General features: G+C 43.7%; 2 protein-coding genes and 1 long non-coding RNA gene across 3 annotated transcripts; 2 read left to right on the forward strand and 1 right to left on the reverse strand.

The window, feature by feature from the left end:
- Positions 1-8,588: 8,588 nt before the first annotated feature.
- Positions 8,589-10,173, forward strand: LOC110929227 (elicitor-responsive protein 1). Its single transcript, XM_022172364.2, has 4 exons — positions 8,589-8,735; positions 8,842-9,073; positions 9,159-9,481; positions 9,934-10,173. Exons 1-4 carry the CDS (start codon positions 8,630-8,632, stop codon positions 9,993-9,995), a joined length of 723 nt encoding a protein of 240 aa, XP_022028056.1. The 5' UTR covers positions 8,589-8,629; the 3' UTR covers positions 9,996-10,173.
- Positions 10,174-12,567: 2,394 nt separating this feature from the next.
- Positions 12,568-15,801, forward strand: LOC110931665. The gene has a single exon (XM_022175051.2). It carries the CDS (start codon positions 12,568-12,570, stop codon positions 15,799-15,801), a length of 3,234 nt encoding a protein of 1,077 aa, XP_022030743.2.
- A 2,195-nt stretch (positions 15,802-17,996) lies between these two features.
- On the reverse strand, positions 17,997-21,200 carry LOC110929228. Its single transcript, XR_004888453.1, has 2 exons — positions 20,949-21,200; positions 17,997-19,586 (listed from the first exon to the last, which is right to left on the reverse strand). It is a non-coding gene; the product is annotated as an uncharacterized LOC110929228 (long non-coding RNA).
- Positions 21,201-23,614: the final 2,414 nt, after the last annotated feature.

Below are 23,614 nucleotides of genomic sequence, written 5' to 3' on the forward strand. Positions count from 1 at the left end.
TCTTTTATTTGTTGGTTTTGCTAACTTTTTTACTTTGGAAATGCAGGTGCTGCGATGTCGCTTCTTGATGCTTTGAAGGTTCCGAGCATGGACTCCTTCGATTTTGATTTTGAGCAGCAAGAGGATGTTCCGTTCATGAAGCAGGTTGCACCCTCTGCTCATCCCATTCGTGGTCAGGAGGATACGAGCATACCCGTATCTTCTGCTGCTGAAACATCTTCCATTCCGAAGGACTCTTCTGAACAAGCCCTTGCCGAGACGGTTTCTCATATGCCGGCGTCTTCTAAGGAGGCGGGTGGTTCGTCCGGATCTCAAGCTGGGCAAAGGTCAATTCTTGATGACGTGGACGATGATCCGGAGATACGCAGTCTAGACGAGGCACTACTGAATCAGCCTTTATCTCTGAAGAGTAAAAATGTTGGAGCAGATACCGACCTGGTGATCCGGTCCCGTAAGAGGAAGGGTGAATCTGTTCAGGTACGTTCTTCAGATTCTCTCCCCATGCCAAGATTGAAGAAGACGAAGGGGAGTTCCTATTCTGAAGGCACTGTTATGGAGGATCTTGATGAACATCTTTCTGGGGGTAAGAGCTCGAGGGAAGAGGCGGCCTTGGCCCGCAGTAGACCGACCCCGGCCTATTCAGGTGGTTTTGTCCCTGATAGTGAGGTGGAGAGTATGGAGACGGAGAATCCAGTGAGCGTGGATAAGGGTAAAGCCCATAGTGAGCCGAAGGTGGTCACTTTTTCAGGTACGCACTTGGGCTCTTCTCTGGGTCCGGACTTTTTTATGGATGATGAGGAAGATCAAGTGTCTTCACTTCCCTCGTCTTGGTTCGGACCTGAGTTGATGTCCTTTTTTCGATATGCAGATCTGTTCTCAGAAGATATGGAGGTTGACCCATCCACTGCTGAGGAGAAGTTTATACCCGACTGGGACATTCGGAACAAGGATACGGTCCTGGACGTTTTGACCGCTAAGATGATGCTTTTCAACATCAATACTCCGATGGACCATGTTCGAAGTCGGAAGATGAAAAACCCGGATCTTGGGGCCGCGGTTTTGACTAACCAAGCTCAGTCTAACATATTCGTGACAGAAGTTTATCGTAGGTGGGTTGAAGCGGAGTCTGTGCGAGAAAATTTGGAGAAGGAAGTCCGTTCTTTGAAGCGCAAAGTTCTCAAGAGCCCGGAGGTGGAGAAGAAGGTAGCCCAACTAACTCAAGACCTTCGGACTCAACAAGAAAGGGTCGCATCTTTGACGGCTCAGAATCAATCATCGCAGGCGGCTGCCGCGGCCGCTGCTGAGGACAGGGATAAGATTTCTTCAGAATTCCAAGTATTTTCTGAGTCCATGAAACAGAAGGACGAAGAACACAAAGCGGTTTTGGCGAAGATGGAGGAGTCCCTCAGCGGTGCCCGTCTTGCGTATGAGAGCATGATGGCCGGTATGCTCGTGTTTTTGTTTTATTAAAATTTTTCTTCTATTTTCTCTAACTTTTTTCCCAGAGCGTGATGCGTTCAAAACAGGGGAAGCTGACTTGAAGGGTCGCCTGGAGGAAATGGAGGGGGAGAATGCTTCTTTAAAGACGGAAGTGACTGATCTCCGTGAAACGAAGGTTTGGATGCTTACGGAAGGTGCCCAGCTTCTAGCAAAGAATATTCATAAGGGCAAGGAAATGACTGCTGCCGTGGCTGGGGTTAATAATGCGATGAGCGCGGTCGGTATTAACTCGGGTTTGCACTCCGGCTACGTTCATGCTCTGCAGAAAAAGACTCCTTTCAAAGAGGTTCCACTGTTGAATCGTAATGCTACGGAGGAACTGAAGGCGGCGGTCGTTTGTTTTGATACTCTCAAGTTCCCAGTAATTGAAGACCTTCCGAAGCTAAGTGATGCGCCACTTCCTGAAATTAAGAAGGCCCTTCGTTTTGCTGGTGGTGATTTGCCGAATGAATGAGGTGGACATGCCCGGTATTTTGGGGTATGCACCTTAGGTATTGTTTAGGTAGTCCAGATGAATGTAATGGCTCGTCCGGCATTTTGACAGATGTCCTGTTTTTCTGGACTCGTAATGATGTTTTTACTTTGTTTGTTATCCTTTTGTGAATGGTGTTAAAATTTATTCCGGCTGCTTATGTCCGGTCTATATTTGATGTAACTATTTTTTTACATGCGTCCATGTTAACGGTGTACATTTTGAATTTTTCTAGAACGTTCTTTTTGTTATATGTGGATCCGATTTTTTCTTTTCAAGGATAACTGGAAGGTTGTACGAACAATGCCAGTTCGTCTTTTCCTTTTAGGGTTAGATCCCTGGGTTCGGCCGATAGGTGTTTGTGAGTTGCAACTTTTTAGCATTTTATTTATTAGGTTCGGAACTTGAATTTTTCCGATAGATGCAAAGTAAGAAACATTTTTGATCAACCCGCGGGTACTACCCTCCGCGGTTCTTGTAATTTAACTGGTGCGGGAAAAAACATCCGCTTTACAGGAAATTTAAAATATGACGGAGCTCATAGCATCCGTTTTACAATTATTTGTTTAGAAACCTTCTAAAGATAACACTTTTTAAGGTGCACTCCGTTCCAAGTGCGCGGAACGGAGGTTCCATCCATCTTGATTAAAGTGTATGCACCGTCTTCTCCTGCTGTTTTGATCTGATAGGGTCCTTCCCACTTGGGGGCTAACTTCCCCGTTCCTTCGGCTAAACTTGCTTCATTGTTCCGCATAACATATTCTCCGATCTTGAACCGGGTTTCCTTGACTTTGGAGTTGTAGTGTTTTTCCAACTCTTTTTTATATTTGGCCTCCCGGATTGCCGCAAGTTCCCTCCTTTCTTCGATTAAATCGAGGTTTAGACGGAGTTCTCTTTCGTTTTCTTGCTGGCCTAGTTGTATGCGGGGTGTGGGGATCCCTACCTCTGCAGGTATGACAGCTTCGGTGCCGTATGTCAAGCTGAAAGGAGTTTCTTTGTTGCTTGTTTTAGGCATGGTCCGGTGTGCCCATAGGACATGCGGAAGTTCGTCCGCCCATGAAACGCCTTCCTTTCCCAACCGTTTTTTGATTCCTTCTACGATACTCCAGTTGGTTCTTTCCACTTGCCCGTTGGCCTGGGGATGGGCTACCGAAGCGAAGTTCTGCTCGATGTTCATTCTTTGGCACCATGTTTTAAACGGCTTTTCCGCAAATTGTTTACCGTTGTCGCTCACTATGCAAAGAGGCATTCCGAACCTGCACACTATGTTTCCCATGCGAACCTCAGCACTTGGTCTCCTGTGATCGTCCGGAGGGGCTTAGCTTCAACCCATTTAGTAAAGTAGTCGATGGCGACCAATAGAAATCTTACTCCTCCGGTGGAGACGGGGAAAGGACCTACGATGTCGATTCCCCATTTCTGGAACGGCCAGGCCGAGGTTACAGGTACGAGATTGTTTTTGGCACGATGACTTACAGGGGCGTGGCGTTGGCAATCTTCGCATGACTGGAGCTCGTTTACGGCGCTTTGATGCATTCCTGGCCAAAAATACCCGGCGTTCATGACTTTTGCAATAACCATCCTTGGCCCTGCGTGGATGCCGCATATCCCCCAATGTATTTCCCTTATAACGTAGCTTGCTTCTTTCGGGGTTAGGCATTTTAGGAGCGGGCCTAAGAAGGTTTTTCTGTAGAGCTGACCGTCGTGTATCTGATACTGCAATGCTTTCACTTTTAACTTCCGTGCCTGAGCCTTGTCTTCTGGGAGCGTACCATTCTTCAAGTAGTCCACGATCGGAGTCATCCAAGACTTTTCGGCCACGGAAACTGACATGACCGGGCTCGTCTGTTGGATGGCCGGAGTTTGCAAGGTCTCGACTAGAACTTCTTTTGATAGATGGCAGAATGTTACGGATGCCAGTTTGCTCAAAGCGTCGGCTTTTTTGTTCTTGCTTCTCGGTATGTGCACTATTTTGCAAGAATCGAAAGAGGAGATTAAACTGTTGACCTGCTGTAAATACCGAACCATATTATCTTCTCGTGCCTCGTATTCGCCACTGACTTGATTGGCTACCAGTAATGAGTCGACATGAGCTAATACGGAGGTTGCACCTGCTTTGGCTGCAGTTTGCAAGCCTGCAAGGAGAGCCTCATACTCTGCTTCATTATTTGACGTCTTGAATTCGAAACGCAATGCGTAAGTGTACTCTATTCCCTCCGGATCTATCAGAATTAAACCTGCTCCCGACCCTTCTTTGCTGGAAGCCCCGTCCGTATACAGGTTCCATACCTTCGGTAAGATGGGTTGTCCCTTGATGCTTTCTCCGGTCGGGACCTCTGTGAGGAAATCAGCTACTGCCTGCCCCTTTACTGGACCTCTGGTACGATAAGTGATATCAAAGGCACTGAGCTCTATTGCCCATTTGGTGAGACGCCCGGAGACCTCTGGCTTCCTGAGGATTTGCTGGATCTGGAGATCGGTCTGTACTTCGATATTAAAAGCTTGGAAGTACCTTCGGAGGCGTCTGGAAGCATGTACCAAGGCGAGTGCCAGTTTTTCTACCATCGGGTACCGAGTTTCGTAGTCTTTCAAGATGCGGCTTACGTAATAGACCGGGATTTGTGCCTGATTCCGGTGCACTACGAGTACTGCACTTATCGCAAAGTGGGACGCAGATAGATATACGGTGACGGTTTCTCCGGTGGAGGGTGCGGTCAAAGTGGGCAGGGACCCAAGGCATACCTTTAACTCCTGAAATGCCGAGTCTGCTTCTGGCGTCCATTCTATTTGGCCTTTTGCCGTTCGCTTTTTCAATACGTTCATGAAAGGGATGGAGCGGTCTGCTGCTTTTGAAACGAAACGATGAAGAGCGACGAGTTTCCCATTTAAGGACTGGATCTCTTTGATGGTTTTAGGAGGCTGCATGGAGACTACTGCCTTGATCTTATCCGGGTGCGCCTGGATTCCGGATCGTGTGACCCATACCCCGAGGAACTTTCCCTCTTCCAAGCCGAAAGAGCATTTCTTGGGATTGAGTTTGAGATTGATACTCCGAAGCCTTGTAAAGGTTTCGAGTATATCGTCTATCATGTCGTCTTCCTCTCGGCTTTTTATGACCAAGTCATCGACATAGATCTCCAAGTTTCTTCCGATCTGAGCTTTGAACGCTTTATCCATCAATCTCTGATATGTGGCTCCGGCGTTTTTGAGACCGAATGGCATTTTGGTATAACAGAACAATCCTTCGTTTGTTACGAACGCAGTCTTGTCTTCGTCCTCTGAAGCCATTTGGATTTGATGATAACCCTTGTACGCATCCAAGAAGCACTTGAGCCGGAAACTTGAGAGGGAGTCTATCTTCAAATCAATCTCCGGCAAAGGATAGCAATCCTTTGGGCACGCATTGTTTAGGTCCGAGAAATCGACGCACATCCTCCATGTTTTATCCTTTTTGGTTACCATTACTGGATTGGAGACCCAGGTTTGGTAACGCACTTCTCTGATAATACCGGCGCTCAACAATTTTCGTACGTCTTCGGAGATGGCCTTGTTACGAGCTGGAGCCATGTTTCTTTTTCTCTGGGCCACTGGTTTTATTGAATGTGACACGTTTAACTTATGTTCGGCCAGACACCGGGGAACTCCAACCATGTCAGAGGTTTGCCAGGCGAACACGTCAAGTGAATTGGACAATAGTTTCCATAACTTCTTCTTAGTTTGTTTGGGAAGCTGAGCTCCGATTGCAATTTTTTGCTCTGGAAAATGTGGGTGTATGGCCCATTCTTCTGTGAGAGTATTAGGAGGTTCGGCATTACCCTCGCTTTGTCGTATTTCAGCTACACCGATTGCTGATTCGGAGTACAGTGTCGCTATTCCAGCTTTAGTGGGGAATTTTAAGGCCCCATGTATAGTTGAACTGATCATTCCGAAGGCGCACATACCAGGTCTTCCCAGTATGACATTGTGAACGGATCGTGCTTCAACCACTAGGTACGTCAAGTTGACAGTCCGAACCAAACTCCCTTCTCCCATCGTCGTTGGGAGAGTGATTTGGCCCAAAGGCTGAACTACTTCTCCGGAGAAACTAACCAGAGGCATCGTCACTTGAAGCAATTTTGCCTTAGTCTGTGGGGCTAATTGTTGAAAGCACTGTTTGTACATAATCTCGGTGGCGCTTCCGCTGTCGACGTACACCCTCCGGACCTTGTGTCCTGCAATAATTGCGGACACTATGACCGGTCCGTCCTTGATATCTTCCAAGCTGACCGGTGGAAAACCAATGGGTTGCTGCATCCAGGCGGCCAAATGTTGATTGGTCCGCTTGATGCCTTGGTTGTTTGCCCTGCGGATCATGCAAATTGCTGGTTGATTATTCGGATTTTCTCCGGAAGATTTTCCTTCCTTTACTTCTTTGACTAAGTGCGACAGCTTCCCGGACCGTACCGCCTTTTCTATTTCTTGCTTCAAAGACCAGCAGTCATCTGTATTGTGACCCCGAGCATGATGATAGTCACAATATTTCTTTGAATTTTTGTCTCCTGGGTTCCGAAGTTTTGGTGGGGCGGGGAAATTCATCCCCTCCGCACTGAGAATTTCACTGGGAGTTTTGGAGAGGTCCGATAAATTGTAAAATCGTGATCCGGAGCTTTTCCCTCGTGGAGGTCTGTCGTTTCTACCGTAAGGATGTGATCGTCCTCTGCTCCCTGGCGGAGCCTTATCAAACACCGATCCACCATTTTTCTTCCATGAAGACATCTTGTGATCTGACTCTGGAGCAGGATTACATGCATTCTTGCCTCGGGCGAAAGCCCTGGCCCGTTCCATTAGTATCTCCATCGTCTTCGGTAGATTTTCGTGCAATTTCTCAACTAGCTGATTATTCCGAACGCCGTGACAAAATCCGGAGATCCGCAGTTGATCAACTACCCCACTGATCTGCATGCTTTCCCGGTTAAACCGGTCAATGAAACTGTCTAAAGACTCTCCGTCTTTTCTCCGGATGTTGTGGACTTCAGTAATCTCCTTAGAGTAGTGCCTTTGTTGACTGAAATTTTGGAGGAATAATCTTCGGAACTCCTCAAAGTCGTTGATCTCACCTTCATTCAACGCATCAAACCATACTCGCGCGGCTCCAGTTAGAGTTTGTGCAAACATAAAGCACCAAGCTGGCATCGGCCATTGTTCTACTCGCGCAGCTCCGTCAAAATCGAACATATGATCATCCGGATCAGTTGTGCCATCGTACTTCTTCACCGTGGTTGGCATTTTGAGCTTTGGAGGAAGTTTGGCATGTGTAATACGGGCACTAAACTTTGACTTGGCTGTCATAGAAACTGGATGGTACGGCTTGGTGAGTTCCGGATCGCCACTTACATCCACCTGCATATCGTTTTGTGTGGCCATTACTGGTGAAGGTCCGGAAGAACCTTGTACATATCCAGTATAAGCTTCTGAAGTAACGACTGTGGAAAATGTAGGAGTGATTATTGTCGGGCCCATTGTCCCCGTTGGTGTTTCGTCATGAAAGAGCCTGGTTCGCAAACCAAGGATTTGTTCATCTCTGGCCTGTTGCGCTTTTAATCTTCGTAGAAGACTTGCGTTTTTGGCGAGAAATTCTGCGTCGAACTCTGAGGTTTGCGAAGTAGGGAGTAAGATGAAAGGCAAGGTTGTTCCCGGACCTGAGCTTAAAGTAGCTGAGGTCGTGGAGGTGATACTTGCTGGTGCAGTAATTTGCGTGCTAACAGCCGTAGATCCCAAATTCAAAGAACCTGGGGCCGCCATTTGTCAGTTCTTTGCTCAAGAAGTTCACTAAAGTGAAGGACTAAGAGCTTTAAGATCGGATGGCGCCAATTGAAGAACCAGGAAGTCAAGTTCAGGCCGAAGCCTGTAAATGAAGATCTGGGTCTTGTTTTAAGGTTGACAGAGTTTCCTGCAAAAGAGAAAACCGTTAGGCTCGCCGCAGAGATGGGAGGGCCACTCTGCGACCACCCTCCGGCGTGAGGATAAGTATTGGTAGAGAGAGAAAGTAGAGAGAGAAAGTAGGGACGAAGGTTCAGAGAAATCGTACTTGGATTTGTACTTTGAAGGGGTATTTATAGTAGTCAACTGAGATGACGTCATCCGTCTGGACGCACTTGAACGGGGGCTCGTCCTCGGAGTCTTCTGGTGCGGGCGGACATGCTATGGATGCCCGCTCGAATGCAGTCCGGTTCGTCTCTGGGACACATGTTCGGCTTCGGACATGCGTCTTCACTCAGAAATTGAAGAAACCGATGTTCAATACAAAATGGACAGAAACCATCACAGTAACATAAAATACATATCGGTTTAGTCAACAAGTTTTGACAATTGTGATGAACCAAAATTAAATAATGCGAAAATGAGCATTTAAATAATTTTTATAATCTATTTCGATTAAATGAAAATACTAATGTATGATCTAGAATAAAGTTATTACGATAATGTTCTGACTTTGACTATTCTAAGTTCCGACTTGGTGAGACGCGGCTTGTGAATATGTCATATCTTGTACGCAAAGCCAAAATACAATTGTTATTTGTTAGTATTTTAATTAAAAAACGTGTTCATTCGGATGCTATAAATAAAAGTAAAAAAACACAATACTCTATCATCATTATAACTTCAATTGCATTCGCTATGTATCATCATCATCATCATCAGCAGCTTTACGTTCCATCTGCAACACCAAATCATCATCATCCTCCTCCAATGCCCCATCATACCAATCTTCTTGAAGTCACTGGTAATAATATAAAAATCATAATTCCATTCTTCCTGTTAACATGGCCCTAAAAAGGTTCTTAAGTGCGTATACAAATTAATTTCTATTTTTTTCCTTCATGGATTAGTGGTTGGCTGCCATAAACTGAAAGACACAGAATGGATTGCAAGACAAGATCCTTATGTCTGTGTTGAATACGGCAGTAGCAGAAACCGCACCCGTGTTTGTACCGATGGAGGCAAAAACCCAACATTCCAAGAGAAATTTGTATACACCATGATTGAAGGATTAAAAGAGTTGAACATTATGGTTTGGAACAGTAATACCCTCTCACGTGACGACTTCATCGGCAGTGGAAAGTAAGTGTAATTCCTCTTCTTTTCGATTAGACGAGTCACAAATATGTATTGTTCCATTGATGGTATTAATTCTTGTGGTTTTCAGGGTGCACTTAGCTAAGGTTCTTACTCAAGGATACGACGATAGCTCTTGGCCGTTGCAGACTAAGCATGGAAGGCATGGTGGCGAGGTACGATTGATAATGCATTATTCGGGTGCCAATGCAAATAGTTATGTTACACCTCAAGTCATGTCTATGTACTCTGCACCGCCACCATCTTCCTCCATGTTATATCCACCAGCCACCGGTGGACCTTATTCTATGCCATCCGCATATCCACCTCAGCCAGCCCCTTATCCCCCTCAGCCGTACGCTCCTGGTCATTCGGTTTATCCTCCTCAGCCATATGGTTCCCACTTTTCTCATGGTAACTCCTCTTCTTAGTTGGTCCATAATCTAATAAATGTGGCATTTTGGCTGGCAATAGATATCTGTATAAGATACGATTAGACCTATTTACTAAAAAGTATGCAGCGTGATTTTTTTACTTTTTAAAAATAAATATAATTATGAGGTTAGGATCCATCATTTCTTCTTCTTGGTACATAAAACGTAAAACTGTATTATAAACATGATATATAAAGTAGTTAAACGTGTTGTATTCATGTTTAATACTTGTGTTACACGTGTCGTTAGAGACCTGTTAAACCCGATAAAACACAATTTGCCAGCCCTAATTTCATCCGTTTGTATACATACGGGTTAGTTTAATTTGGTTATACTCTAACGGGTCAAATGGGTTAATCCAGTCAAAACCGTTTGTATACATACGGGTTAGTTTAATTTGGTTACTAATGTGGATGTTGTTGTAATTACCAGGTTCTCCATACCCAGGAGGGTATACTCTATATAGAGACACAATTCCAACTAAAGATGATTAGAAGACCAATTTGATAATGGTGACTTATGGTGTTTAGGATTAATATTCTTGGCATTTGATTATAGCATTTTTACATTATATACACGTGTATATAAGAAACATTGTTTTATTTATTGGTTTTTTAACATTTTATTGTAGTTATATTTAATGAGAATAAAAGTTCAGTTTTTTTCGTCTTAGGAACAAAATCATATATTATCAGTGGATCATAAATTTAAGCAAAGTAAAGCGCCCATGGTTAAAGATGAAATAACAATTGTTGTGTAAATCGAAGTCTGGGCCGTGTTCGAGTAAACCCACATGTTAAACAGGTCATGTTCGGGTTAAGCGGTTCTGTTAACCGACTTTTTAGATGAGCCGTGTTCGGGTAAACCCACATGTTAAACAGGTCATGTTCGGGTTAAGCGGTTCTGTTAACCGACTTTTTAGATGAGCCGTGTTCGGGTAAACCCACATGTTAAACAGGTCATGTTCGGGTTAAGCGGTTCTGTTAACCGACTTTTTAGATGGGCCGTGTTCGGGTAAACCCATCTATTTAACAGGTTGTGTTTGGATTGACATGTTTAATAAAACAGATTGTTTTAACCCGAGTTACCCGACCCAAAACTTATATTTTTTCGTGTCGTGTTTAGGTCACGTTAAAGAATTGCTATCCTTAGTCTAACACATCAATGGTGCACCATGTTCAAGTCAAACACAAATAAGAGTTAATAATTTTTTTTCATTTAGCCCAATCAAATCATCCTTTTCGCCTAAAGTTTTCAAACAATTAAGATGTGTGCACCATGTTCAAGTCAAACACAAATAAGAGTTAATAATTTTTTTTTCATTTAGCCCAATCAAATCATCCTTTTCGCCTAAAGTTTTCAAACAATTAAAAAATCAGAACCGACAAACACTTCTAAAAATGGTTGCGCTAGAGTGACGAGGAATAGACCGAGATATGCGTCCAACATATCAATGGTGCACCACCTACAAGTCAACTCGTGGGTTCAATCAAGCCATGAGTCCACACAATCTCGGATTTTACTTACTTTTGAAAATGGTCTAAGAAAACCCGGTAAAAGAAACCCATATCTAATATTTAGAGACCTCCGGTTTGATAGGAGTGGTTTAGGGTTTAAAAGAACATGTGGACCCACAGCACCCTCACGCAACCTGGTAATGAAACATGATTCACTTTGCATTCTTATTTACCCACCATCGAATGAAACACTAGCCGATGTGGGACACTTTTATTAACTATGTGTACCATCTCCAGAGTTTTTGCAAGTATTTTTAGCTGGGAATCAGAATTTCAAGTTCCTAAATAAGGTTATGAAAAACTTTGATTTGAATTCGAATTCATATCAGAGCTAACAATTTTCCAATTCAACTCTTACTAAAGAGCTAAAATACATATTATCCTACTTCTCTTTCTTTTCGGCTCACAATATCATGGTCTATAAATATAAATTGATATCGTCCAAAACTGTACTTTTCACTCAACAGGGCCGACCCTGAGAATTCATGTACCCTATTCGAACTCGAAAAAACGTGCCTGGGTCTTAACGAAATTGGGTATTGGGCTCACTAAAGGTCTAAACCTAACGCCAATGGGCTAGTAACTAACTTAAACCATAAAAATAGTTTTGTAAGTGGACATATGTTGGTGTTTGTATGAATGTACCCTATTAATTTATTTATTTCAAATGATTCAATCTGATTTGATGAGCCCGATGTAAGCGATTTTAAGGTGATGGCAGCCGATGCATTTGTATCTACATGTGGAGAGGATGAAGACTATGGAAGTGGTCACTTGATAATTGAAGATACATATCCGAGGCCGGATATTACCCACCGAAGAACGAACGAAATAAACATGACAGCTCCGTACCCAAATGGACATATCAGCTCCGTCCTCCATGCAACTCCGGAGACGAACCACCATTCAAGTGCGTCTGGGCGAATGACGTCATCCCAGTTGACCACTATAAATACCTCACCAAAGTACAACGCCAAGTACGATTTTCTGAACCTCCGTCCTTATTTTCTCTCTCTATTTTCTCTCTCTAAACAAATACTTATCCTCACGCCGGAGGGTGGTCGCAGAGGGGCCCTCCCATCTCTGCGGCGAGCCTAACGGTTTTCTGTTTTGCAGGAAACTTTCCGAGCTTTTTACAAGACCCAAACCTTCGATTACAGGCTCCGGCCTTAACTCGACTCTTTGGTTCTTCAATTGGCCTTAACAATGGCCGATGCCGGCGTGGTGCTTCATGTTCGCGCAAACATTAACCGGGGCTGCCCGAGTATGGTTTGACGCACTGAATGAAGGAGAGATAAATGACTTCAAGGAATTCCGAAGGTTGTTCCTCCAGAATTTTAGCCAACAACGACACTACTCCAAAGAAATCACTGAAGTTCATAACATCCGAAGAAAGGATGGAGAATCTTTGGATAGTTTCATAGACCGTTTCAATCGGGAAAGCATGTAGATCAGCGGGGTAGTCGACCAATTAAGGATCTCCGGATTCTGTCATGGTGTTCGGAACAACCAGCTGGTTGAGAAACTGCACGAGAATCTGCCAAAAACCATGGAAGTATTAATGGAGCGAGCCAGAGCTTTCGCTCGGGGGAAAAATGCATGTAATCCAGCTCCGGAGTTGGATCATAAGATGTCTTCTTGGAAGAAAAATGGTGGGTCCGTATTCGACAAAGCCCCGTCCAGCAATAGAGGACGATCGCACCCTTACAGCAGAAATGATAAATCTCAGAGAGGACGAAGCTCCGGGTCAAGGTTTTACAACCTGTCGGATCTTTCCAAAACTCCGAGTGAAATCCTCAGTGCTGAAGGAGCAAGTTTTCCAGCCCCACCAAAGCTTCGAAACCCAGGTGACAAAAACTCTAAAAAGTACTGTGATTACCATCATTCGCGGGGTCACAACACGGATGACTGTTGGTCTTTAAAGCAAGAAATAGAGAAGGCAGTTCGCTCCGGTAAACTATCGCATCTGGTGAAAGAAGTTAAAGAGGGGAAGTCCATAGGAAACACGGCGGATAACCCAAATAATCAGCCAGCAATTTGCATGATTAGAAAAATGAACAATCAGGGCATTAAGCGAACCAATCAGCACATGGCTGCCTGGATGCAGCAGCCAATTGCTTTTCCTCCAATTATCTCCGAAGAGATCAAAGACGGGCCAATCATCGTATCCGCAGTGATAGCCGGTCACAAGGTCCGGAGAGTTTATGTTGATAGTGGAAGTGCTACAGAGATTATGTATCAACAGTGTTTTCAACAATTAGCTCCGCAAACCAAAGCAAAACTGATACGAGTCTCCATGCCACTGGTAAGCTTTTCCGGAGAAGTTGTACAGCCCATCGGGCAAATCACTTTGCCTACAACAATGGGGGAGGGAAACATGGTCCGAACCGTTAATTTGACATACCTAGTGGTAGATGCAAGGTCCGTTCACAACGTTATACTTGGGAGGCCGGGCATGTGCGCTTTTGGTATCATCAGCTCCACCATTCACGGTTCTCTAAAATTCCCTACCGAAGCAGGGATCGCAACATTGCACTCTAAGTCAACGATCTGCGTAGCAGAGGTACGACAAAGTAACACCGATGTGCAACCTCCGAATCCCCTTACAGAAGAATGGGCCATACATCCGCACTTCCCAGAACAAAAAATTGCAGTCGGGGCTCAACTTCCCGAACGAACCAAAAAGAAATTATGGAAGCTTTTGTCTAATTCACTTGATGTGTTTGCGTGGCAAACCTCTGACATGGTCGGAGTACCTCGGTGCTTGGCCGAGCACAAGCTGAAGGTGTCGCATTCAGTAAAACCAGTGGCTCAAAGAAAAAGAAATATGGCTCCAGCTCGTAACAAAGCTATCTCCGAGGACGTACGAAAGTTACTAAGTGCTGGAATTATCAGGGAAGTGCGGTACCAGACGTGGGTCTCCAATCCAGTAATGGTAACAAAGAAAGATAAAACCTGGAGGATGTGCGTCGACTTTTCTGATCTAAACAATGCTTGTCCGAAGGATTGCTATCCTTTGCCAGAGATCGATTTAAAGATTGATTCTCTTTCCCGTTTCTGTCTTAAATGCTTCTTGGACGCATATAAAGGTTATCACCAAATCCAGATGGCTTCAGAAGACGAAGACAAGACCGCGTTCGTAACAAACGAGGGTCTCTTCTGTTATACTAAAATGCCATTCGGATTAAAAAACGCCGGAGCAACGTACCAAAGATTGATGGACAAAGCGTTCAAAGACCAGATCGGAAGAAATCTAGAAATTTATGTGGATGACTTGGTCATAAAAAGTCAAGCCGAAGACAACATGATCGATGACATACTCGAAACCTTCACCAGGCTTCGGAGTATCAATCTCAAACTTAATCCCAAAAAGTGTTCTTTCGGTTTAGAAGAAGGGAAGTTTCTAGGGGTATGGATAACACGGTCCGGCATACAAGCACATCCTGATAAAATCAAAGCAGTAGTCTCCATGCAGCCCCCAAAGACGGTTAAAGAAATCCAATCGTTAAATGGGAAGCTGGTAGCACTCCATCGTTTTGTATCAAAAGCAGCTGACCGCTCCATCCCTTTCATGAATGTGTTAAAGAAGCGAACTGAAAAAGGTCAGATAGTGTGGACACCGGAAGCTGATTCGGCATTCCAAGAGTTGAAAGTGTGTCTCGGATCGCTACCCACCCTGACCGCCCCAATTACTGGTGAAACTGTCACGGTGTACCTCTCCGCCTCTCATTTCGCTGTAAGCGCGGTACTCGTGGTATACCGGGATCAAGCACAAATCCCAGTCTACTACGTAAGTCGTATCCTGAAAGATTATGAAACTAGTTACCCGATGATAGAGAAATTGGCACTCGCATTGGTGCATGCCTCCAGGCGCCTCCGAAGGTATTTCCAAGCTTTTAACATAGAGGTACAGACTGATCTCCAGATCCAACAAATTCTCAGAAAGCCAGAGGTTTCAGGACGCTTAACCAAATGGGCTATCGAACTCAGCGCATTCGATATCACCTACCGAACTAGGGGACCGGTGAAGGGCCAGGCTGTGGCCGATTTCCTTGAAGAGGTACCAGTCAGGGAAAGTACCAAAGAAAAGACCGTTCTGACAAAGGTATGGAACTTATATACAGACGGAGCCTCCAGCAAAGAAGGGTCAGGAGCCGGGTTGATCCTGATAGATCCAGAGGGAATAGAATACACTTACGCTCTACGTTTCGAGTTTAAGACCTCAAACAACGAAGCAGAATATGAGGCTCTCCTCGCAGGGCTCCAGACCGCAGCTAAAGCCGGTGCGTCTTCCGTGTTAGCACATGTTGATTCATTACTAGTTGCTAATCAGATTAGCGGAGAATACGAGGCACGAGAAGAAAACATGATCCGGTATCTAAGCCAAGTCAACAGTTTGATCTCTTCATTCGACTCTTGCAAGATCGTTCATATACCGCGAAGCAAGAATAAAAAAGCGGATGCTTTAAGTAAACTTGCTTCTGTAGCATTTTGTCACTTATCTAAAGAGGTGCTAGTTGAAACTCTGCAAGCTCCGGCCATTCAACAGGCAGGGTCTGTAATGTCCGTCTCCGTGCAACAAAGATCTTGGATGACTCTGATCTTGGAGTATTTGAAAGATGGCATACTACCGGAGGAAAAAGCTCAAGCCCGGAAGTTAAAGGTAAAGGCGCTGCAGTATCAGGTCCATAATGGACAACTTTACCGAAAGACCTTCCTGGGTCCGCTCCTGAAGTGCTTAACTCCAGAAGAAGCCAGTTATGTCATTAGGGAAATCCACTGAGGGATATGTGGCATTTATGCCGGACCAAGAATGGTCGTTGCTAAGGCTATGAACGCCGGATATTTTTGGCCAGGTATGCACCAAAGCGCCGTCAGCGAGTTACAAGCATGTGAAGATTGCCAACGGCACGCGCCTATTAGCCACAGAGCCAAAAACAACCTCGTCCCCGTAACTTCCGCATGGCCGTTCAAGAAATGGGGGATTGACATTGTTGGCCCTTTCCCAGCTTCCACCGGAGGGGTGAGATTCCTATTGGTCGCCATTGATTACTTCACAAAATGGGTTGAAGCTAAACCCCTCCGGACCATCACAGGGGAGCAAGTGTTGAGGTTTGTCTGGGAAAGCATAGTGTGCAGGTTCGGAATGCCACTTTGTATAGTAAGTGACAACGGAAAGCAGTTTGCGGAAAAACCATTCAAAACATGGTGCCAACGAGTGCACATTGAGCAGAATTTCGCTTCGGTAGCCCATCCTCAGGCTAATGGGCAAGTAGAAAGAGCCAACCGCAACATTGTGGAAGGCACTAAAAAGCGCTTGGGGAAGGAAGGCGTTTCATGGGCGGATGAGCTCCTGCATGTTCTGTGGGCTCACCGGACTATGCCAAAGACAAGCAACAAGGAAACCCCCTTCAGCTTGACATACGGCACCGAAGCAGTCATTCCCGCCGAAGTAGGGATATCCACGCCTCGCATGCAACAGAGCCAAGAAGAGAATGAACAAGAACTCCGCCTAAATCTTGATTTAACCGAGGAAAGGAGAGAACTTGCGGCTACCCGGGAGGCAAAATATAAAAAAGAGTTGGAAAAACACTACAACTCTAGAGTAAAGGAGGCCCGGTTCAAGGTCGGAGAGTATGTCATGCGGAGCAATGAAGCAAGCTTGGCTGAGGGAATGGGAAAACTGACGCCCAAGTGGGAATGTCCCTACCAGATTAAGACAGCAGGAAAAGACGGCGCGTACACCTTAAGCAAAATGGACGGAACCTCCGTTCCTCGCACTTGGAACGGAGTGCACCTTAAAAAGTGTTTTCTTTAAAAATTTATGTTTCAAAATAAATTTGTAAAACGGAAGCCATGAGCTCCATCACTTTTAGTTTCCTTGTAAAGCGGATGTTTTTACCCGCCCTAAAACAGTATTATAATTCCAAGAACCGCAGAGGGTCTTACCTGCGGACTGTTTAAAATGTTTTTACTTTGTGCTTACCGGAGAAATTTAACTCCGGATCAATCAAATAGAACGCCACAAATTTTCTATCAGCAAAAGTTGCAACTTCTAAATAACCACCGGCCGAAATCAGGGAACTAACCCTAAAAGGAAAGGACGAACTGGTATCGTTCGTATTTCCCTCACAAAAAAATTATCCTAAACAAAATACAATACGGATCCGCACCTAACTAAGAACGTTCTGAAAATTCGAAAATGTACGCATCAAAACATGGACGCATGCACAAAAATAGCTACATCAAAATAACCGGATATATACAACCGGAATGATATTAATATCATTTACAAAGGATAAATGTCAAGTAAAAACATCGTTACAAGTTAGGACTAGGTACCTACCCCAAAGTACCGAACATGTTCACTATTCAAAAAAGAAAATCATTATCTAAACAAACTAAAGGCTGCCAAGGTGCATACCCCAAGGAGCCGGGCATGTCCACCTTACTTCTCTGAAGATCCACTGCTCGCAAAAGTTAAGGCCTCCTTTATCTTGAATAAAGGTGCGTCAGTTAACTTGGGGAGATCTTCAACCACCGGAAAGGTTAGGGTGTCGAAGCATGCAACGGCCGTATTCAGCTCCTCTGCAGCATTACGGTTCAAGAGCGGGACCTCTGAGTAGGGAGTCTTCAACTTTAAGGCATGAAGATAGTCGCTGTGAAGACCAGAATTCACGCCGACCGCACTCATTGCATTGTTTACCGCGGCCACTGCGGCTGTCATCTCCCGACCCTTATGTATGTTCTTGGCCAGAAGTCGTGCAACCTCCGAAAGAAGCCACGTCTTCGTAGTATGAAGATCATCAACTGAAGCTTTTAAAGCAGCATTCTCTTTCTTGATTCCTTCAATCTCGGCTTCATGATTACACTTCATTTCTTCGATTTGGGCTTTCAGGTCGGCTTCCCATGTTTTTAACACATCCTGCTGTTACACCCTAACACGTAATAGCTTTAAAATGACGCAGCGGAAATACGAGTCTTAAAATTTCTTTCTTTATTAGACACATTACTTACATAAAAGCTCAAATACGAAAATGTTAAGCGCTTACTGGAAGAGGTTTACAATATTTACATTAAATTAACGTTTCAAAGCATTACGTATTTTAAACTATGTGACCGTTCTTTCCGTACAATCCTTGCTCTTCGACTCGATCCACGCCCGCTTATCATCCTCAAAGGTAGAAGGAGTCCGAGTAGTACCTGTGGGCATCGCATACAACTTAACCATTAGTCATTGACATCATCGTACAACCAAATTCACATATAATTAAATAGTATAACATTCGACAAAGTAAACTTTGATTTATCCAACTATCCTCTCGGATTCTCTCGTTCCGAGTTCAGCTTCCATTCCACGAGAATCCGTCGTTCTCATTCCTGCATTACCTACCAATCTCAAGCACATTGTTAGTGAGATCCTTACCCAAACATATTGAAACCAAGCATACCTGCATACGTACTTGCGTGCTTACATATTCGTGTCTACGCATATTTTACTTACATCCAATTCTTGTTTAACTTGTTCGTATACACTTATCGTGTTCGTACATTATTTATATGGTGCTTATTCTTGGGTTTAGAATCCAAAAACATCAAGAGAACACCCAAAATTTGGTTTAGAAGGCTTACCATAGACCACGGTTGATATACTGAAGCTTACGATACATTAAACAACTTAGTTAACAAATTTCAGCATTCTAAACATTGGGAGGCCGTCAGCGACGGCTTTTAGTTTTTCCCGTAGCTTAAAAAACCCCGTAGACAGGAAAATAGGACGTCAGAGCAAACTGAAAAAGCACGAGGCGTCGGCGACGGCCCATAGGGGCGTCGACGACGGCCTCTGCTTTTGCCATTTTTCTGCTGTGCTGCTTTCGTCGTTCGAACGCACTAAAACTCGCATAACTTTTAAACCGTTTACCCGTTTAACCTCCGGTTTCTTCCTACATGCTTGTACATTCACATTCTTTCATATGAACTTAAAATCCTACATCCGGATTAAGGAAATTCTTAACTTACATGCATTCGACTTATAATCATTTTCTAACTATTTGACCCGTTCGAGCGTACATCAACATAATCTGATTATTTGACCTCAATCTTATATGAACTTAATAATTTTGTTGACATCTATCATAAAAGATTAAATTCTCGGATGTCTTGCATCCTCTTAACCCATTATCGCTCAAATGCTTATTTTCGACCCGTTATGGTTATTTACGCATTAAATGGTTTAAGACATACAAAACCATACTCCACATTTTCACACTAGACCATAACCATTACACTAATCGAATAGCTTCCTTATAGTCTACTTTAAGATTGTTCGCCCAACATACCCATCAAGGGCGTCTTAATCAACTTTATTCCCATTATGCACAATGAAAGACTTCAACGCATAATTGACATCAAACATCATGTCTAATTAAATAAAGCGTTGTATTACTTAAACAAACTAAGAAGTGACTACGGAAATCACTTACCTTGAGTACTCCAATAAGTGTATTTGTCACCTTGCCTTATCTTGACCCGTTATCCTCCTATGCTTGAGCTCTCCTTGACACGTTCCTATTATCTCATTCCATTACATCCATTCAATAGTTAGTATACATAATCATACGCATCACTAATCACACTTCTATTCACGTGTCAATCGCTTAACGAGTTCAACATGTATCATAATACTACAATGCTAATCAATTTAACAATTTATCATTCCATCATCACAAAAGTCATACATGAGCTTCTAGCATGCATAATTATGTATTTACATCATGTTCATTATTCTTTCAAAATTCCATACTTAGAATGATAACATTTTCTAAGTTAGGCAACTTGTTTCGACCCGTTGGTGCAGTCATATGCATAAACTAGTTGGTAAGTGTTTTAGACACTTAAAACAATCAAATAACTTACTAATAATTTATTAAAATCAGTAGTTCATGATTCATACAAGTGTGCATAACAATACAACTATTTTTACTTATTATTTATACTAAAAACGTGCAGCAACTTTCTGCGCAGCAGCTGTTCACGACACATTTTAACCCATTTATCTTCTGATTCAGTTCTTCATGTTCAAATATGAAATGATCTACACTCAGAGACCTTTCTAAGCATATAAAGATCGTAAAAATCGGACGCTCCTATGATTTTATATGATTTTTACAAAATCAGCACAGAAGCTGAAATGCTTCCAAACAGCTTGCTGTCAAAACAGTATTGCCGACTTTGGGCACTGTTTTGGCCTGTTTAACATCCGAATTCAACAAACATGTTCAAACACAAAACGAAATATGTTTAAATAGCTTTTTGAGCATATAAGGCTCGACCTCACAGGTCCTTCCTATGATTTTATATGATTTTTGCAAAATCGTTGCGCAACAGATTTTAATTCTAATCAGCTTTGTTACTCGATACACGTAGCATGCCATTTTGTACACAACATCATAACTAAGCACTTTTCATACTTATAATACATAATCACCTTCATTACTATTTAATTAACATTCCATACAAGTGATAACACATACTAACCTATACTAGGCATTTCATCGAACACTTGGTGTGCGATCTACTTTCCAAGCATAGTGTACAAGTGGTTTAAGCATGTTCATCCCAAATTCATCTCATGAACCATCACATTCAAACAAAATCATATTGTCACCTACATCATTTTACTATCAAAACCTAATACATAACACATGCATCGACATAATCAAAATCATCACTAAACACATGTTCATCATAGTTTTTCTCATACTCATAAACATGGTTTCCTTCTAAATCCATAAGATTACTAAAATTCAGCCATGATTCGATTTAAACATGATAACATTAGCAAGTATTCATGCCAATTTTTGATCGAATTCATACATTTATCAAAACCCACTTCACGGTTGTTCTCCAAAACTGAGAATCGAGACATACCTTGGTTACATCTTGCTTAGATTATCACTATTAAGGTTCATGCAGGTTCGATTTCGGCCAGAATCCTTCCAATTCGTTGCTTAGGGTTTGAGAAGGGCTCCCCCTTCCTTTCTTCTGCTCTGCTCGTACACACACACACACGCCCAGAAATGGGTTGTGTGATTTTCTCACTATTAACCTAATAGTTTGGCATTTACCATGTTTCCCCCCTTAAGTTTATTAACTTGTAAATCTTAACTTAGAATCCCACATTTAGGTACCATATTACTACATATTCTTTAGAATCCCACATTTAGGTACCATATTACTATATATTCTTTAATCACATTAAGTTTATTATTATTTATTGTGTCTTTTATTTTTGGGGTGTTACACCTGCTCTGCATAAAGTGTTAGAAATAATAATACAAAAAAAGAAGTTATAGTCGAAGAGGACACGTACCAGCCATCATGTTCGTATATGCTAAACGAGCATTGTTAAAGGATTCCTCCATCTTCGCCAACACTGACTTGTGCTCTTCGTCCTTCTTTTTCATGGACTCTGAAAAATTTTTCAATTCCGTATTAACCCGATCCCTCTCCTCGGCAGCAGAGGCAGCAGCGGCTTGGGAAGATTGGTTTTGAATAATCAAAGACTTGATTTTTTCTTGATGAGTCTGAAGCTCAGTAGTCAGCTGAGCAACTTTCTTCTCTGTCTCCGGTGCCTTGTGGATCTTGCGTTTCAAAGATCGAACCTCCTTCTCTAAGTCTTCTCTCACCGATTCCGACTCCACCCATCGCCGATAGAGCTCCGTCACAAAAACATTCGACTGAGCTTGGTTGGACAAAACAGCAACGCCCAGATCTTGGCTCTTCATCTTCCGGCTCCTAGCATGATCGACCGGAGTACTAATATTAAACAAGAAAGTCCTTGCAACTAGCTCATCCATCATGGAGTCTTTATTCCGAATGTCCCAATCCGGAACAAATTTGTCCTCAGCTGTTGTAGGATCTATCTCCATGTCATCTGAAAACACATCTGCATACCGAAAGAATGACATAAACTCAGGTCCGAACCAAGAGGGAGGGTGAGAGGACACTTGGTCTTCTTCCTCACCAACAAAACAGTCCGGACCCAAGGACGAACCCAAAGTCGTACCTGAAAATGTCACCACCTTATGCTCACCAGGAGTCTTCCCAGCCCCGTTGCTAGACACTTTCGGGTTTTCAACGTCCATACCCTCCACCTCGTTGACCGGAAGGAAGCCACCAGAGAATACTGGGGTAGGTTTGGAGCGAGCTAAAGCAGCCTCCTCCCTTGAAAACTTCCCGCCTGTAAGATGTTCGTCCAGCTCAACCATCACATCACCACCCGAATGAGAAGAACTTTGCTTACCTTTCTTCAACCTTGGCATCGGAAGATCATCAGAAGAACGGATCTTTATGGACTCAGTCTTCCTTTTACGAGTGAGAGTCTGCTGTTTCACTTCATCGTCGGTACCTTTACTTTTTAGAGAAGCAGAAGAGGGTCGGAGGCGAAGGGCTTCATCCAAACTGCGGATTTCCGGATCACTGTCCACGTCATCAAGAACTGACTTCTTACCCGCTTGGGAGCCGGAGGAACTAGCAGCGCCCTTTGAAGATAAAGGAAGAGAAGTGGTTTCCGCTGCATCTTGGTTGAGTGCACCTTGGGGAAAGGAGGAAGTAACCTCCGCGGCAGAGTGTCCAGGAGCATCCTGTGGAAGGACAGGCCGAATCTCCTGGGCCGAAGGGGCCACTTGCTTCATGAGGGGAATTTCCCCCTCCCCCTGATCTTCCAGATCAAAGTCGAAAACGTCGGAACTGGGAACCTTCAGAGCATCCAAGAGAGACATAATGGTACCTGCATTTTCAAAGAAAACATGAGTCAGTCAAATAAAAAGAAAACGCCAAAGGGGATGAAAAGGGCCGGAACTTACGATCACGTTTCCTACGGATGACCGGCCAAACCCTATCCCCTTGGCTCCACCGAAAACAAACTCGACCTAACAACAGAAAATGCTCATGAAGGGGGCGAATCGGGGACTTGTGCTCTATCAGGGAGCGGGCAAGTTCTTAGTTAAAGACGAAGTCTTCACCAAGATCGAAGGACATCGTCTGATCTTTGAATCGCCATCTCATGTCCTCCGGAAGACAACGGTCGTCCAGCCAAAGAAAATTATCCTTCCAATTCTTTAGCCTGGACCGTTCATCGGACGAAGGGGAAGGAATGCCTTTTCGATGGGCGAATGTATACCAATCCCCCGCAATGATGAACTCGTAAAAATATCGAAAGACGTTCAAGTCCGGTTTTTGGTCCAGGGCCCTGCACGAGATTTCAAAGTGATTCACACGGCTTAGGCCGAACGGATTCACCTGACTAATGTGAACCCGAAAGAATTGAAGCACCCTTATCAAAAACCTGGAAAACGGAACCCGATAGTTTGCAAAATTGCAAACCCGGGTATAGAGAGGAAACTTCCCTTGGCGAAAGGGATAAATAGTTTCTTCTTTCGAGGGCAGAACCGGGCTCAAATCTAAAGGAATGCTGTATTCGCGGACAAACTTATTCAACTGACGTTGAGTAAGCACGCTCACACTCTCGGACATATTGTCCTTACCAGGTGCCATAATGAAAAATGAGACGCACCTTACCTTGAAGAAGAAGA

Source organism: Helianthus annuus, chromosome 3 (genome assembly GCF_002127325.2).
Source record: "Helianthus annuus cultivar XRQ/B chromosome 3, HanXRQr2.0-SUNRISE, whole genome shotgun sequence".
Taxonomy (NCBI): domain Eukaryota; kingdom Viridiplantae; phylum Streptophyta; class Magnoliopsida; order Asterales; family Asteraceae; genus Helianthus; species Helianthus annuus.